The 17,807-nt window shown below is 39.6% G+C and overlaps 1 protein-coding gene across 1 annotated transcript in view; it reads right to left on the bottom strand.

Annotated features, from left to right (window-relative positions):
* Window positions 1-17,807, bottom strand: part of LOC139733261 (rab GTPase-activating protein 1-like) — a 97,592-nt gene that overhangs the window by 77,370 nt on the left and 2,415 nt on the right. The window contains exons 2-5 of the mRNA XM_071644103.1: window positions 3,898-4,757; window positions 2,781-2,997; window positions 1,742-1,922; window positions 440-717 (exon numbers count right to left, since the gene is read on the bottom strand). Coding sequence (XP_071500204.1) covers window positions 440-717; window positions 1,742-1,922; window positions 2,781-2,997; window positions 3,898-4,333 — 1,112 coding nt within the window. The 5' untranslated portion in view covers window positions 4,334-4,757. The remainder of the gene's footprint in view (window positions 1-439; window positions 718-1,741; window positions 1,923-2,780; window positions 2,998-3,897; window positions 4,758-17,807) is intronic.

Genomic DNA, 17,807 nt, shown 5'->3' with positions numbered 1-17,807 from the left:
GGAGGGGGGTGTCCCCCCCTCCCACAGTACGGAGAATTTTTGAAAATCTGTGTGTGAAAATGGCATTTTCTTGCATCTAAAACACCACTATTTTTGGTATAGAGGTCATTGCCAAATTAAAAATTACAAGTTTAAAAAAAAAGATAAGATTTTTAAAAAAATGGTCCCCGGATTTTTTTTTTTTTTTTTTTTTTTTTTTTTGGGGGGGGGGGGGGTTGCAACCCCCCCAACCCCCCTTCTAGATCCGCTTCTGGACACACTTTCAGCATTTGTATTAGCCCTGCTAATTTCATGGAACATCAACATTTTTCAAAACCACAGCTGGAGGAAAAAGCGCAATGCAAAAGTTCTGATGCAAACTGTCATCTACACAGCATATTTGGTACACAATTGGTGGACAAAGAGAGAAGTTTTCTCAATGTGATGAGAGACAAAATACCTTTCTATGATGAGCATTTTATGATGCCCTTGCTGTACTGTGATTCCAATCTCCTTCTGAACACCCTGTCGCAGCTTAAAGCAGCGCTTGTCCCGCGGGACTGGTGAGAAGTTCCCTTTCCCGCTGTCATCCTCCCTGATGTCTACTAGAACAGGGATGTCCAGATGGAGGATGCGTTCCCGTGGCGACATGGGCAGACCAGGGACACTGTCAACCACTCCTGGACTCTTGGGGACTCGGTGGAAGGCCTGCCCAAAGCAGGTCAAGATTCGTTGTACCTTAAGGTGGAAAATATATGTGACAATATCAAACACTGATATATTGATATCAAAACACACAGTCAAAATCAAATGTACACCCCTTTTTATTTTGTCATATTTATTGTTCATTTTGCAATTGCATGACATCATTCAAAAGATGTTCTCTGTAATGGTAAAACAATTCTACTTATGATAATAACAATTAGCAACAACAGCATCATTTAATTCATCGTCATCACCATCATCATATAAGCTGGAACATCATAAACCAAGTACTACTGCCTCTAATGATTTGAAACAAGAATAAATTCACAACATCAACTCATAATTGTTAAAGCTGAACACTGGAAAGTACCTAACATTTCGATTGTAAAACCATAATTATCAGCGGTAATGAAGTCACAACAGTCATTACACAAAACTTGATTATTGTGGAACCAGATCACTCTACACTATAACAAGTCTTGCATGAAAAGGAGGGCTTCATACTCTGGTAAGAGTCTTGACATTCTGTCTGAAAATAATATTGATAAAAGCAAAATCATACTTTTCCATCATTGTCTATAATAATGCGAACCTGGAAAGTACACACACACACACACACACACACACACACATTAAGTCAACTGCAACTAACCTTTTCATAACTACGACTAAAGACATTGAAATAATGGTGTCTTATACTGCTTAACCTCTCACATCTTGGATTGCTCTTCCGTTTTAACATAAGGATAACCTTTGGAAAATGGTAGGTTTTAGTAAACTGCATAGAGATTTAAGTGAGTATCTTTATGTGTCAAATCATTACTATGTGACAAAGTATGAACAAACTTCTAATTCTTATTAATCCACTCCTGTATGGCCCACCAAGGGCTTGAGTAAGGGTACAGGTAATCCCCACAGTTGGGTGCCTCTATGTGAATTCAGCAGCACACGCCTTATACTCAGCTGACACATATTGAATTCCAACATGGCTGCATCCCCACCAAAGCCTAATCAAGCACATACTAGGCGTCCAAGGCCGTGGAGGCCCAATACTCACGGCTTCTATGACTTCACATCGGAAGACATGACACTGGAACAGCTGACTGTCCTTACTGCCATGGCTACACGTGAATGCAAAGCAGTCACTCTCAGTCGTGTTGGCGTGTCCACGGCAACAGAACAGGATGCGAGTGATGCGGTAGTGTGCGATCTCCGACTTGCCATCCACTTCGAGTAATCTGAAGAAAATGTGAAGGTCGGTGATGAATACATAAAAAAGTGACGATTTTGCAATGCCAGGCTTCGCTGGCCAGATAAAATGATTCATTTTGAGCCTTGCTGCAGAAACCAAATGAGAATTCATTATACAAAATGGATTTGGGCCCTGTTGCATAAAAGTTGAGATTAAACATTAGTCACAAAATGAAACATAAGTCTCTGAATACTCAATTCTGATTGGCTGATACCTGACTTGTATTTGATATTATACAAATAATGAATGTTTATGAGTGTAATGGACAGAATATTTCATAAGGTGAAAGATGAAATGATCCATTCAACGAGGTGCAGCCGAGTTGAATGGATCAAAGATTTCATCTTTCACTGAATGAAATATTCTGTCCATTGCATGAATGAAAAACATTTATTATTTGCTTTATATAATGCCTAAAATAGATCCTTGTCATTTGATGTTTTATTAATTTAGAAACAAGAGAGGATCTGAGATCAAGAGAGTGCTCGCTGAACGCTTTACGCTAACGCGCTGTCGCATACACACACTGCAAACGCAAGCGTCTTACATGCCTAGTGTGTCAGGCTCTCGGCGCGCGTGCAACAGAGCAAATCGTATGGATCCAAGATTGCACGGTAAATGGAGCCACAATTGCACGGATGATGACATCATAGCGAAATGGGCAAAATGATCAATGTCAAACAACCAATCAAATGACAAGGATCTATGTCGGCATTATATCATCCGATCTATGTTTGATTGCTTCTTTACATTCAACAGGGCTCTGGATTTATCACGACCTCATCAATTCAGAGAATTTGCCAGTCTTGAGAGACATTAAAAATCAGCATCAAAACCCTCCTACCTGACGGATCCCTCGGCGGTGCGGGGGACGGAGAGGACGATCTCCATGGCGTTCTCTGATTCCTGCTCCTTCAGGATGGTCATGTTGCGTGTGACTTCCACTTCACTCTTGGGGGCATTCACCGTGGACGCACCCAGGTAGAAGATTCTGCTAAACAGGGTGCACACCTTGTCGATGGGAGTGATGGCTGTCGGGGTGACAGGGGCTGATGCTGGATCTGACAGTACAAATGACAGTCACCACCATATTGAATAATCTCCATAAATCTTATTGAGCAAATACTTTTATTGATGGATTTTGCAGGAGAGTAACAAAAGACATGATACAGTCTGTTGAGAAACTATGGCGTCATCACTTTTATATAAGTTCGTGGAGTTATGTTCTTTTGCCTACCATATGACACTGTAAAATGTAGGCTCCAGTAGCTGAACATGAAATTAATAAAGGAAAGCACTAAAGCCTGCAAGTTTTTTGTTCATTTTGTATGTATGTTCTTTTTTTTCTTTAAAAATTCTGCACATCTCAATAGGGAAATATACCAAAGTGTAAAGTGACACACTGAATATAATTCTATTTCAAATGGACTGTGATGATGAAAACTTGAAGAGGTCTTAGTGGTACACACATGTAGCATTTCTAAACGTGTCTGATTACCATAGAATTGGACATAATCTTAACTGATATCTACACATTGTATACATCTATCATTTCAAAACAGTGACTTGACAACACTGATTGCTAGAGTTATTGTTATCATTTTTGTTTCAGCTGCTAAAGCTTTACATTAATTGCTTTGCTCTAATATAGTAGAAAAGTCTTCTTCCATGAATATTCACAGCCATGTGCTGAAGCAAGCTCTTCACATGAACTTAACCATAAAGTTCAGGTATATATTGGGGGAGAAAAAATCTATACCCTGCAGGGTATGGATTTTGAAAGGGTAGTACTGTAGATAGATTAGCACTTGAAAAGCAGCACAACAGAGTGTCACGTCACACAAATGAACTACCATGGCAGCTCTAGTGAAGGCTTAGAATATGATAATGAGTCAGTTGTTACACCACAAGACCACAAAACCTAACACTCCAAGTTTGAACTGTGAACGAAGAGAACTTACTAGACATGGGAACCCAGGGATCTGCCTGTTTGCTCCCATCCTTTGGAGTGGCACTGTCCACGTGCCCGCTCATCACCATCTCCCCTATGTCTTCGATCTTCTCCTGGGGTGACTGCGGCGACCCGAGCTCCCCGGAAGACCCATCCCCCTGTCCAGTCCCAGCCGGAGCCAGGTTCAGCTTGATGCTGGGAGGAGGCACCTTGGTGTTGGTGGCAATCCCCCCAAGGTGCTCCTCGAGCACCTCCTCCAGGTTGGACTTGAGTTCGTCCATGTTCCCGTTGCCGGCGATGCGCAGGCCCGTGTCGGAACCGATGGATGCGCTCTCCTGCTGGGCGGGGTTGCTCTCTGGCGATTTGTCCTCGCTGGGAGTGACGACCACAAACTCGTCAGTGACAGAGAGCGAGTCCATGGAACTGCGACTGACCTTGTCCTCCATGGAAAGGGTCAGTAAGCAGTCGGTAGTCAACTGTTCTAGGTGCCTCTGTGACCTATCACAAGTGAAGGCCTAGGATGGCTATGACAACTTCAGTGAGTGCAATAGACTATGTGACGAGGTCCTAATGATTCAATCATACATTTTTGTCAGCTGCACAGATTGTGTCGATGTGCTAAAAGAACCTCCCTCTATTTTCCTGCAAACACGTTCACTTGCTGTGAGGTCGCTGAAAAGGTCACTGGGTCACCAAAAAGGTCACATTGGCACAGCTAGGATGTGTGGTAATTATTGGTGCTCCTGAATCAGCTCAGTGGAAATAAACGTCTGTTTTCCCTCCCAGTAGATCGCTGTGGATTATTCTGCATCTCATGAGATTATTGGCAAGAGTGCTGTGGCCAACAAGATTACACCCTCAATAGGCAACCTGCAAGTACACAAACATAACAGAGTGGTGAGCTTGCTATCACACTGTACTAATCTATACACACTTCAGAGGAGAGGGAGAGTGTATCATACCCATGGTGATCATGACTCCCTAAATATAACTTTTAACTCCCATTTGCAAAGCATTGTGGGTGTCTGGAAACAAAATGGGCACATTGCACCCTTACTGATTGCTCATCTTGCAAATGACTCATAAAATCATTCTATAAGAAGTAATCATGCCAATTCAAAAGGATGACAATAGATGGAATTTGTACTAGATCTCAAGCTCAGTTGATTATTTTCTTTTCAAAGAGAGGGGAAAGGAAGGGAATGAGGAAGGGAGGAACGAAGGGAGGGATGAAGGGAGGGAGGGAAGAATGTTTAGGGAAGAAGGGAAGAAGGGAGGAAGGGAGGAAGGAGGAAGGAAGGGTGGAAGGGAGAAAAGAAGGGAACGATGGAGGGAGGAGGGAGGAAGGGAGGGAGAGAGGAAGGGAGGAAGGAAGGGAGGAAGGGAGGGAGAAAAGAAGGGAACGATGGAGGGAGGAGGGAGGAAGGGAGGGATGAAGGGAGGGAGGGAGGGATGGAGGGAGGGAGGGAGGGAAGATAGGGAGGAAGGAAGAATGCCTAGGGAAGAAGGGAGGAAGGGAGGAAGGGAGGGAGAAAAGAAGGGAACGATGGAGGGAGGAGGTAGGAAGGGAAGGAGAGGGATGGAGGGAGGGAAGATAGGGAGGAAGGAAGAATGCCTAGGGAAGAAGGGAGGAAGGGGGAAGGAGGAAGGAAGGAAGGATCAAAGGAAGGAAGGGATGGAGGGAAGGAGGGAGGAGACATTTTTCCTCATGATCTACTAACCAAAATAATATTGGTCCTTGCACATCTGTCCTACTGATATTTGTAGCAGTTTCGTTTCTCAAATGGAAACAGTAAATTAAAGGAAAATAAATGACGGTCCTGCAGATAGTGTCCACCACCAGATCACATGAAAAAAAAAATGCTTTCACTATCTAACCAAAGAAGTGGAAAAATGAGCAAAGAAAATGGGATTCACAGATTACATAAATGCACTTTACCATCTACAGATAAAACTCTACTACAATCTAAATTCAGTTGGAAATTCAAAAAGCCATAGTACCTTTTTATGGAGAATTCATCCTTTGTACTATAAGAATAGTGATATGACAGCATATAATTATGTAGACAGGAGAAATTGTGAAGAACCCACTGAACATTATTAACTACTCTTTCATGGTTTAGAATTAGATTAAACCTAGCCATGGTAACATGTTTGACAGCCAGGTTAGGCTGCCTCAAATATTCAACATAGCCCAAAGTTTGTAGGGTATGTAGGCCACACTTAGGAAGTGATTTATGAGGAGACACATCTGTTCAGATTGGAAAGAGAAGGACCTGGCAATTCCCGGAAATATTGTTTTCTACAACTCTTACATGCCTTATACCCCTTTCAGGTAATCGCGGTTCAATTATCCGCATCCAAATAATGCGGATGAAGTAATCAAAATCGCGTTCATATATCCCATGAAGTGCGCACTACTTTTACAAGCGCCCGTTCATATAACGGTGCGAAAGACGGGAGTATTTGTCATGGTTACTGGGCACGCCTCTATAATGACGTAATGTTTCCGGTGATATATACTCACGTGTATGCACAGCTCTCGCTCAAGCTCAGCAATCAGCGGTTGTGCGGTGGGAAATCGAGTGACCTTTGACCGAACTGTGGAATGTTAGTGCGCATAAGTCGTAAAACGCGTTCATGTATTCTCGATCAACTCTTCATGCTGCAATAATGCGCATAATAGCAGCATCAAAATAATGCGCACTTTTTTACTCCTCTCCGTTCATGTAATCAAAATTTTACGACTTATTGCTCCTATTATCCGCATCCATGATTACCTGAAAGGGGTATTAGAGGTCAAATAGGTGTTTATGTCGATCAGTTGCAGTTGAATCTCCCACTTCAACCCACCCTACATACATTGTATGCACTGTGTTCAAATTTGCTACCTTGACAAATGTGCATCATAATATTTTGCATTTACTGTATACGCGGTTGTTTTTGCGAGGGTTTCATTTTCGTGAGCTTCGGGCTGATCGCGAAATTAAAAACGCGCGAAAATATTACCCCGTCATACCTTATGTACAAATCGATGACAAAATGCATCCAACGCTAGCCAGACCAACGCGGCCGTTACACCAGCCAGTACGTACACATACTCCTACTAGTACATTACCTATGGTGGAAGTGCAGCACGATGCTAGATATGTGCAATCTCAGTGCTACGTAACTGCGAAAATATCTGTACGCGAAAATATTGGCGTATACAGTATTTCATATGCACAACACGTAGGTGTATATACAAATCAATTACAGAAAGACTTACATAGTAGAAGTACTTTTTCAGAGTATTTTCCTTCATGATAACAGATGAGTGGATTGAAGAAGAGAAGAAAAAACTGAAGCATTGAGGTGGAGTGCTACAATTGTATGTACATGTAAGCCTACATACAGTGTGCAAAATTCCTATGCTACACGTAACAAGGAGTTCATCAAATAATGGAGTGTCACCCATAATATTGAGCAAACTTTAAATACATCTCAATGACATTTATTATACAATGTAGCATGCATACGTACATTGTACATGTACGTGTACAATTGTAAACATAAGTTTGTACACATTGGAAAAGTGCATTATCATTGTACTGCTCTTTCCAAAACACAGCTGGCAGTGACGGCACACTCTATCCCATGCAAACTGAGCCCTCTCCCAGTGTTAATCTGGTTTGTTGTTATTGTTTAGGTATGCCAATAAATATTTTACGGCAGTGCCACACAAGTGAAGATTGGCATTTATAGTGTACAGTGTACATGAAACACAGCAAAAAGGTATGAGAAAATTGATATCTAACTCCTAAAATTTACAAAATATGGCCATATAACATTTGGCAAACTTTAAGCTTGAGGTCAAAAAATAAGCTGTACGATTAAGTGAGATCAATGCATACTTTATTGGTTGGTAGACAGTGACATACACATTGTACACTGTAGACATGTACAGTACTGTAGCTGTCTATTTAAGACAGATCTTTGTTTCTGTCTATAATCTACTAAGTCTGCTCATGACTATTTTGAAATGCTTCTTCAGCATGAAAAGGGCATGACCAATGTTCGATGAGATTTAAAAAGTTCTACATCTTTTTTACTACTTGATTTGGCTCAAATTACTGTCTTACTCTCTGTAATATCTGAGTAGGTTTTCAGCAAAATAACAGCTCAACACCACTCTTTCTCAATAATAACCGTAACCAGACAACCCTGGTGGTTTTGGAATTCCTACGGAGAAAGAATGATGTTACACTGATAACAGCCTATTCAGCTACAACTACACAGTACTGTTGATCCATATCTTGTCTCATATTGGCAAGGATGAAAATATACCTACCCTTTTGTGACTTTGCCAAGACTGTACATTGAAGCTAGAAACTATTGCATACTGTATACGCTATAATTTTCGCGTACATAAATTTTCGCGAATTGTCGTTGTCACACATTTTCGCGAGTGGTTAAATTCGCGATTGGGGGACCAGAGAAAATATGAAGTGGCAAAGAAAGTGTGAATTTTCAACTTACTAGCAAATAAGAATGACACTAGTTATACACTGCATGAAAAAGACTTGCCAAACTCTGCGAACTAGTAAGTTAGAATTCAACATTTTTGAAGTGGTTAAGTCCATCGCGCTAGATTTCTGACGAGTGGTCCCCTTGCGATAATGGATTGGCTCTCTACAGTATTCGTAAGTAGACGTGGACGTGCGTAAACAAGCTTAGCCAGTATGGTCTGTTCGGTAAGCCGTGACATGGTATACTAGTACTGAAATGTTCGTATCACCAAGGCAAGGGATTCATTTTGGAAGGTAATATTTTCGCGTGTTGTTAATTTCGCGAATAGCTCCCGACTCGCGAAATTCGCGAAAATAAAACCCCCGCGAAATATATAGCGTATACAGTATTCAGTTATTGTTAATCAATGATATTAGATTGCTTTCAGTTTCTCTACAGCTGCATTCACACAAAGGATTTGTTAATTTTTTGTGTCATGATGCGAAAACCAGTTTTGTATCTGCTTCCATTTATAGACAGCAAAAAAAAAAAACAGAATAATAAACAAATAAAAATAAACAAATACTAGACTGCAAATGAAGTGATTTGATTCTCTGATTATCAAATACCTGAACAATGACTGGAGCATAATTCTAGAGTTGATGATGATGATGATGATGATGATGTGTGTGTGTGTGTGTGTGTGTGTGTGTGTGTGTGATCATATAAGAATTGGTGGTTTCACATATGATTGCAAAAAAAAATGATTTTAAGAAACTGAATCAATTTTGGGTGTGTGTGTGAATGCAACTAATGTATAACCTTGTCAGTTAATAACCTCAGTCATTTCAGCAAATGGCCAGCAAAGAGCCAAATATTTGCTTTGGGCATGAGAGTAAACATAGCTGTACTGAACATGTACACCCTTGAAACTGCTTAAACACACACTTTGAAAGACTGAGAAATGATACTTTTAAAAGCTTACATGTAGGGTGCAGTTTTCCCCTTCTGAATATGTGTCCCTCATCAATGACGGACAAAAAGGGGGTGGAGCTATAACTCGACTTAGTATTATGGCAGGATATTGAGTGTACAAAATGCGAGTCACATCTAAGCTGTGATTGTATTATAGATTGAGATCAAGTTTACTCAGTCCTTTCTTTCTTCTGTCTGAAATAAACACCAAATTGTTAAAGACTGTAGTTTATCAAACTGTGTACTGCGCTATACATTGTACTTCTAATATAAACAGCAAACATAAAAAACACCAAAGCAATAAAATGAGACATCTAATGCTGCAAAATCCATGCAAGTTTTCTGATGTCCTTCATTTTTATGTGGATTATCTTATGATACAGGAGGTCCATAAAAATCACCAGCCAGAAGGATGCACGTCATCTGAGGCTTGGCTGCAGTATATTATGGCAAACAGCAAACATGACAGCATTAATTTAAACAGACAAAACAGATTCCAGAACATTCAGTAGCATGGTTATGGAAAAAAGACACATCTCTAAAAACATTGGACCAAGCAACATAAGTGACTTTGAATACAGCATTCTGTTCCTACAGTTAAACATGTATCATGTCATTAATATGCTGGCCTCTGAGGTGGTATGAGTTTGGTAGTGGTCACAGCTCAAAGCTTTGGGAAGTTAGAGAGAGTTCACCAAACTGTTGACGACGACAACGACACTGACAGAAAAGTGACACCTACACTATGCTATGCCACACTATGCTACGCTATGTGGGCGAGACAAAATCCCCTCCCCCCCCCAAAAAAAAAAACAAACAACATAAATAAATAAATAAATGAATAAATAAAAATACAATGTTCAATAGTGTGTGTATATGACCTTTGTGTTGGAGCATGTATCCATACTGTACATCAGTAATCTTAGTTTAAACACTTACATCTCTAACATCAAGTTGAATTGGTCTATTGTTAGCTTCTTTGTTTATTTTACAAAGCTAACAGAAAGATCATCACCTGGACATCTTACCCTGACCCCTGTCACATGTAAAACTTGAAACTCGTATTTGGGGAAATCATCTTCTAGATTAAAAGTAAATACATTTACTTTTTTTTTTTACTGTACATTGTACATGATAACATTACAGGAATGACAATGTTACGTATCATAGGACATTCCTTAAAATAGAAATGCTAAGTTTAGACAACATGTACCTGAACACCTAAATTTAACCTTCAAAAATTAATAAACTAATAAGCATGTATCTGCACGTATCCACACACTCGGTACTCTAAGATGTGCTATCCCTTTTGCATTCCTTCCCAAATAGCACAGAACATGATATATTCCACCAGAATGACAAGACTATTGTAAAGCTATAACATTTCTGTGATATTTGAAGGTTGTTAGTTGTTAAAATTCAAATAATGCACCAAACGCTCTCTGTAACATATTCTGTGTACTAGGCACAGCAGCATACATTAATCCTCCTGTGGTTGTAATATGATACTTACTGTATACTTTGAACAAAAGATAGATCTGCATGTTAAAGGGACTGTACAGTACTGGTTGAGGTAGGGATTCATGTTTTGAACATTCCTAAGTGAGATAATGAAAAGCCTCTTATGAAATATAAAAGAGCATGTAATTTTAAGAAGGATTCAACGTTTATTGGATGAAAATTGGTTTTCAAATGGCTGAGATATCCAAAAAAGTGCTAATAATAAAAGGCGACATGCCCCAACTTTATTAGTATCTCTTTGTTTCACCTTGTTTTTGGATATCTCAGCCATTTCAAAACCGATTTTCATCGAATAAACTTTTGATACCTCTTACAATATTGTAGAACTGCATGCTCTTTGACATCTCATAGAGTGGTTTCTGAATATCTCACAAAACGTTAAAAGCTAAATCTTCACCTCGACCAGAACTGTACACACCCTTTAAAGCTGTCAGAAAGAAGAATTCACTAGCTTCTCTTACTTTGTTATCGATGGCAAATAACAACACACCACTTACATTTATGACTACTTAAGTGCATCACAGGTCTGTAACACTAGACTAGTACATGAAGTTTAGATTTGTACTTTTTTCATAGTACGACAAAATTATTCAAATCTTAACGGTCAATTTAACTAAACAAATAAAGACCCTCTTGAGTTCAAAATTTACAGGAGGTTTCCAAATAGTGTTTTCTTCAATACCCAAGTGTTCTCACTAATTTTTCAAAAAATTGCATGCAAAAGGGATGGCTTACGTACATCTTCACTTTTTCGCGACCACATTCTATTATGCATACCCCACCGCCAGGAACACCTTAAATTTGTGCAGCAACATGCTAAATTGCAAACTGGTTTTCAAGTCGAGAATACATCTTCTCACAAGGCACGAATGAGAAAACTTCATGTATAAAAGATGATCTCTGATAATCATATTTTCATGCCATCAGCTTTATTTTACTCTGGAGATGATAGAAAAATTAAAAATTTAGTCTAGACAAGAAATGTCGCTATGGCGACTGGTATGCCTCCTCTATAATGCATGATTCTCCTAATAGGTCTATAGTACACGTGGACAATGTGTGATGACAGTTTCACATGACTGACAAAATATCAAAATGATATGTTTGTCACAAATGTGTTGAATGTTTACCTTCCTTGATTTAGGTTTAATTGGATGAATGGGAGAGCATGTATTTGGGGATTTGAGGACTTTTCCTTGACTTTGACCCTTTAATAAGTTTATGCATAGAGTAATTTTCAAGGTATGGAATAAAAGTGCAATTTCTATATTGAATACTAAATTGTTACCATTTTCACCTGGCCTTTGACCCTTGACCTTTGACCCTACGACCCTAAAATTCATTAGAGAATCACTGTCAGGCAGAACATGCATAAGTTTCAAGATAACTTGAGCCACTTCCGATATACATATGTATGGAAGAAGTAAAGTTTTGCATTTTCATTTGATCTCTGACCTTTTTACCTTTTACCTTTTTAGCAAAAAAAAAAAAAAAAAAAAAAAACCTTCCCAGAGAATCTCTATTGGGTACAAGTGCAATACATGTATTGTATACGGGTACCAAGTTAAAAAAAAAAAATCCTGCAGGCATTGCATAAATATGAGGATCAAATAATAAAAAATTGAAGAGTTGACCTTGACCTTTGACCCCCTGACCTTCGACCCATGAGCCGAAAATTCCCTAGATAATCACTGCCAGTCAGTACATGCATATGTTCCATGCAGATAGCTTGAACCATTCCCAAGATATGGAAAAACAAGGAAATGTAGAAATTACGCGGTGCGTAATATATGTCCGCGCCGGAAGTAGCATTTAGTAGCAAAATGTACAATGTAGGTAAAAAGATCAAGGTCAAAGGTCAAAGAAGTCAAAGGTCAAAATTCTATGTAGAAGTTTTGAAGCCCTCACCTAGTGCCATCACATAAAGCAAACGGAATCGAAATCGGGTTAGAAATGGCGAAGGAGTAGCATTTTGTAGCCAATGTACAATAAAGGTAAAAAATCAAGATCAAAGGTCAAAGAAGTCAAAGGTCAAAATTCTGTGTAGAAGTTTTGAAGCCCTCACCTAGTGCCATCACATAAAGCAAACGGAATCGAAATCGGGTTAGAAATGGCAAAGGAGTAGCATTTGGTAGCAAAATGTACAATACAGGTCAAAATCAAGGTCAGAGGTCAAAGAAATCAAATGTCAAAATTCTGTGTAGAAGTTTTGAAGCCCTCACCTAGTGCCATCACTTAAAGCAAACGGAATTGAAATCGGGTTACAAATGACGAAGGAATAGCATTTTGTAGCAAAATGTACAATATAGGTCAAAAATCAAGGTCAAAGGTCAAAGAAGTCAAAGGTCAAAATTCTGTGTAGAAGTTTTGAAGCCCTCACCTAGTGCCATCACATAGAGCAAACGGAATCGAAATCGGGTTAGAAATGGCGAAGGAGTAGCATTTTGTAGCCAATGTACAATATAGGTCAAAAATCAAGGTCAAAGGTCAAAGAAGTCAAACGTCAAAATTCTGTGTAGAAGTTTTGAAGCCCTCACCTAGTGCCATCATATAAAGCAAACGGAATCAAAATTGGGTTGGAAATGGCGAAGGAGTAGCATTTTGAAGCAAAATGTACAATATTTAGGTCAAAGGTCAAGGTCAAAGGTCACAACTGAAATTCTGTATAGAAGTTTCACAGCTCCCATGTAGTGCTATCATATAAAGCAAACAGAATCAAAATCGGGTTAGAAATGGCGGAGTAGCATTTTGAACATTTTGATCACACACGGATGCACGGACGGACGGACAGACGGACAGACGGACACACACACGTACGGAGCCCGTTTCATAGTCCCCTGCTCAAACTCGTTCGGCGGGGTCAAAATTCTGTGTAGAAGTTTTGAAGCCCTCACCTAGTGCCATCACATAGAGCAAACGGAATCGAAATCGGGTTAGAAATGGCGAAGGAGTAGCATTTTGTAGGCAATGTACAATATAGGTCAAAAATCAAGGTCAAAGGTCAAAGAAGTCAAAGGTCAAAATTCTGTGTAGAAGTTTTGAAGCCCTCACCTAGTGCCATCATATAAAGCAAATGGAATCAAAATTGGGTTGGAAATGGCGAAGGAGTAGCATTTTGAAGCAAAATGTACAATATAGGTCAAAGGTCAAGGTCAAAGGTCACAACTGAAATTCTGTATAGAAGTTTCACAGCTCCCATGTAGTGCTATCATATAAAGCAAACAGAATCAAAATCGGGTTAGAAATGGCGAAGGAGTAGCATTTTGAACATTTTGATCACACACGGACGCACGGACGGACGGACAGACGGACAGACGGTCAGACGGACACACACACATACGGAGCCCGTTTCATAGTCCCCTGCTTGAACTCGTTCGGCGGGGACAAAAAGTGATATTTGAACATTTTTACTTGATCTTTTGAACTTTGACCTTTGACCTCATGACCCCAAAACTCTCACCATAAGGTCTTAATTGGGTAGTACATATACGCTAAATTTCAAGAAAATATCCTCAGGCATTGTATAGATATGGAGGAAATAGTGAAATTTTGAGCATTTGACCTTGACCTTTTGACCTGTGACCTTGAGCATGTGCGCCCAAAAGTTGACTGGCACAACTGCATCCCCTTATACACATACATGCCAAGTTCAATTAGGATACCTCAAAAAGGCTTTTAGTTTACACTGTCCACAAAATTGATTACGCACGGATGGAAGGACGCTACAACGGACGGACGGACAACCCGAAAAATGCCTCCGGCACCACTTCGTGGTATAAAAATCAGAATTGATCCTACACATTATAGCTAAACATATGATACTGCAGCTCTCCCATAGACTCACACTTAATTACGTTACACTCGCGAACCACAGCGAGTAGGGGCTTGCGATGAATTTGAGTGGAAGGAGAGTTCTGTTGACTGAACGAGAAATTTTCCTGTACAATAGATGTTCTCTGATAATCATATTTTCACGCTATCAGCTTTATTTTCCTCTAGCGATGATAGAAAAATAAATATTTAGTCTAGAAAATCCGAAGTGACTACATTGTAGCTAAACTTACGATATGGCAGCTCTCCCATAGACTGGAACACATAATTACATTACACTCTGAACCACAGCGAGTCAGGGCTTGCGATGAATTCGAGTGGAAGGAGTTTCGTTGACCGAAGGAGAAATTAACTTGTATAATAGATGTTCTCTGATAATCATATTTTCACGCTATCAACTTTATTTCATTGTTGTTGTTGTTGTTGTTGTTCATTTTCCATCTGTGAAGATGGCTGGATAGCCCATATTCAGCTACACTAAGCTGGTCTTCCATGGGGTCCAGTTGGATGTGGGGTGGGACCACTTCACCGGGTTAGACACCCTGCTCTTTGCGATGAATGAAGTGGGATCTTTTACGTGCATGAGCTGTGACTCTCTCATACACGGGACCTCCATTTTATGTCCTACGTATCTGAGGGACAGAGTGTTTTGCCTCTTGCTAGAGGGGACGGTATGTTTACACACAACATTGCTCAGTCCAGACTCGGGTTCGAACCCGGGCCGCGTGATCGTGAGGCAGACTCTTCATTCTGGAGACGATAGAAAAATAAATATTCAGTCTAGAAACTCAGAATTGATACAACCTAACCCTACGATACTGCAGTGCTCCCATACACTTACACATAAGTATGCAATTTACCTTGAGCTACGTTGAACATTTTGTGATGTCTTTATCGCAAATCTAGCGAGATGTGCATGCATATCTTCTGCGTTCCGCATGCGCTGTACTTCACAATCGCGAATTTAACCAACCACTCGCAATATTGTTGTGAAGTCAGACTCGCTAAATACACTACTCTACATTCGGGAAGCAGCGATGCACTAGAGAGCTTTAATGAAAGTTTTCTCAAGAACTTTCAATGGTACCCCCTATCATATTTGGTATCTACATAAAGTGGATGCAGTGAACTCACGAATGGCGAACTTTCACTGCATGAGGGCAGCATAAAGAGCTTTCATTCACGATCAAAGACAGGCGTGTATTTCGGCAAGTTAACTCGCCCTTGGGTTGGGATGCGGCGTGGAGCCTGGCGAGTTAAGTCGCCGTTGGTCGCGAAAGGGTTAAAACATCAAGTTGAATTGGGCCGTGGTGTTTTTCACACAGCAAACCTACAGATGGTCACCGTGACATACTGTATGTATGCCACTTGTGGTTACTATCATTAGCTCCTGGGGATTATCAAATTTGTCACTTCAAGTATTGAATTACAGTACACATCATCATTCATTTCGTCAAATAAATATGAGAAAGAATGTTGATCTACAAATTGTAAATCATGGAAGTGAGAGAAAACCTACGTGTAACTTCAGCTTGGGTCATGATCATACCATGGGAAAGGAGCAGAATATGATATCACAAAGGCACTACAAAACTCATTGAAGACATAGTCTCCTTTTTTTTTTCCAGGGTAAATAAAACGTCATACTGGATAGCACTCTATGTCTTGATTAGAACAACTATAATAATAATATAGTCTAGGATTCTACTATACGTGTGTACATATGGCATTACACTTACAATGTAAACAAACTCCAGAGACATTAAAACTTGACAGTAATAGCAGTCACTGAATTTAGCATCAGAGTCACAGGTCAGAGGTAGCTGCAGGGCAACAATCTATAAACTGTGATATTGTGTTCACATCCATTACATTTAACAGAGCAGTGTAAATGCAGTACACAAGTTACATGCAGTTCTTAAAATAATCATTATACAACACCTAAAAAGATTCTAGCTACACTGTATTTGGTTGAATGCTCATCACATGACATGCATTTAAAAGTACCATTGCATGCTGTCACTGTTGAGCCGTGAAATGTCATTCAAGCAAAAATGGATATTGCATCTAAAGCTACAGTAATGTCACCAATTAGGCCTAACATTGACTCCCATGTTAAACTCACGATCAAGCTGTAGTTTTTGCACCATTGCACACCTCTGACATCACATGAAACATACCTTTGCCATACACACTACATCCGTGACAAGCACACATCAATCAATCATTTTACTGTCAACAACTTTAACCAATCATTTTCACGTACGATCCCCCTGGAAAACAGTACTTGATTACTGACGGGGCCACCCTGTATAAATAAAACGAAATAATAATAATGATAATAATACAGACTGACTGTACTATGCCACCCATTTGACTTTGAAGGACAATTCCACCTTCATAAACATGTGGATTGAGTGAATGCAGCAATATTAAACACATCAGTGAAAGTTTGGGGAAAATCAAACAATCTGTTCAAAAGTTATGAATTTTCAATATCTGCGCAGTCACTGCTGGATGAAAAGACTACTACAGTGTACAGTGCATAATGTTCTACGGGAGTGTCGTAATTTAATCTTGTCTTCTTTCGTCGCAACTCATTCCAATCCATTTCACTCCGTGAAAACTGTAACAGAGAATGATATAAACAAAGGCATATACAATCTAATTAATACCTGTGTTAACATACTGGCATAAATGAATGGCTCATTTCATGTGTATGCATAGAAAGATAAGGCGCTGTTTGTACCAATAAATGCATCTTATAAATTAACACTCAGTATCTGATTCTTTACTTGTGTGTCTTGTTCGCATTTATCTGACTCGAACCTCAACTCTATCTATATCGTTTCCATAGTAAACCTTTGCTTTCTCTCAGAAAACTCTATCATTATCAGTGACACCGATATTAATGAATGAATGGGAATTTCTTGTCCCGATTTAACTCATATCAGTATGACTTGAATGAGCCCTTTAAACTGTCGCAATCCTTTACGTCCTTTGTTTGAACAAGTTTCTTATTAACCTTCATATGGTAATCCTTTATACTAAATCATGCATCTTTCACTCGAGATACCAATAAGTCAATATTACTTGTCTCTTTTT

Source organism: Diadema antillarum, unplaced genomic scaffold (assembly GCF_040938485.1).
Source record: "Diadema antillarum isolate AM-2024a unplaced genomic scaffold, OU_Dant_1.0 scf00000024, whole genome shotgun sequence".
Classification (NCBI taxonomy): domain Eukaryota; kingdom Metazoa; phylum Echinodermata; class Echinoidea; order Diadematoida; family Diadematidae; genus Diadema; species Diadema antillarum.
The sequence above is the reverse complement of the archived record's forward strand: the minus strand, read 5'-3'. Positions and strand labels throughout refer to the sequence as shown.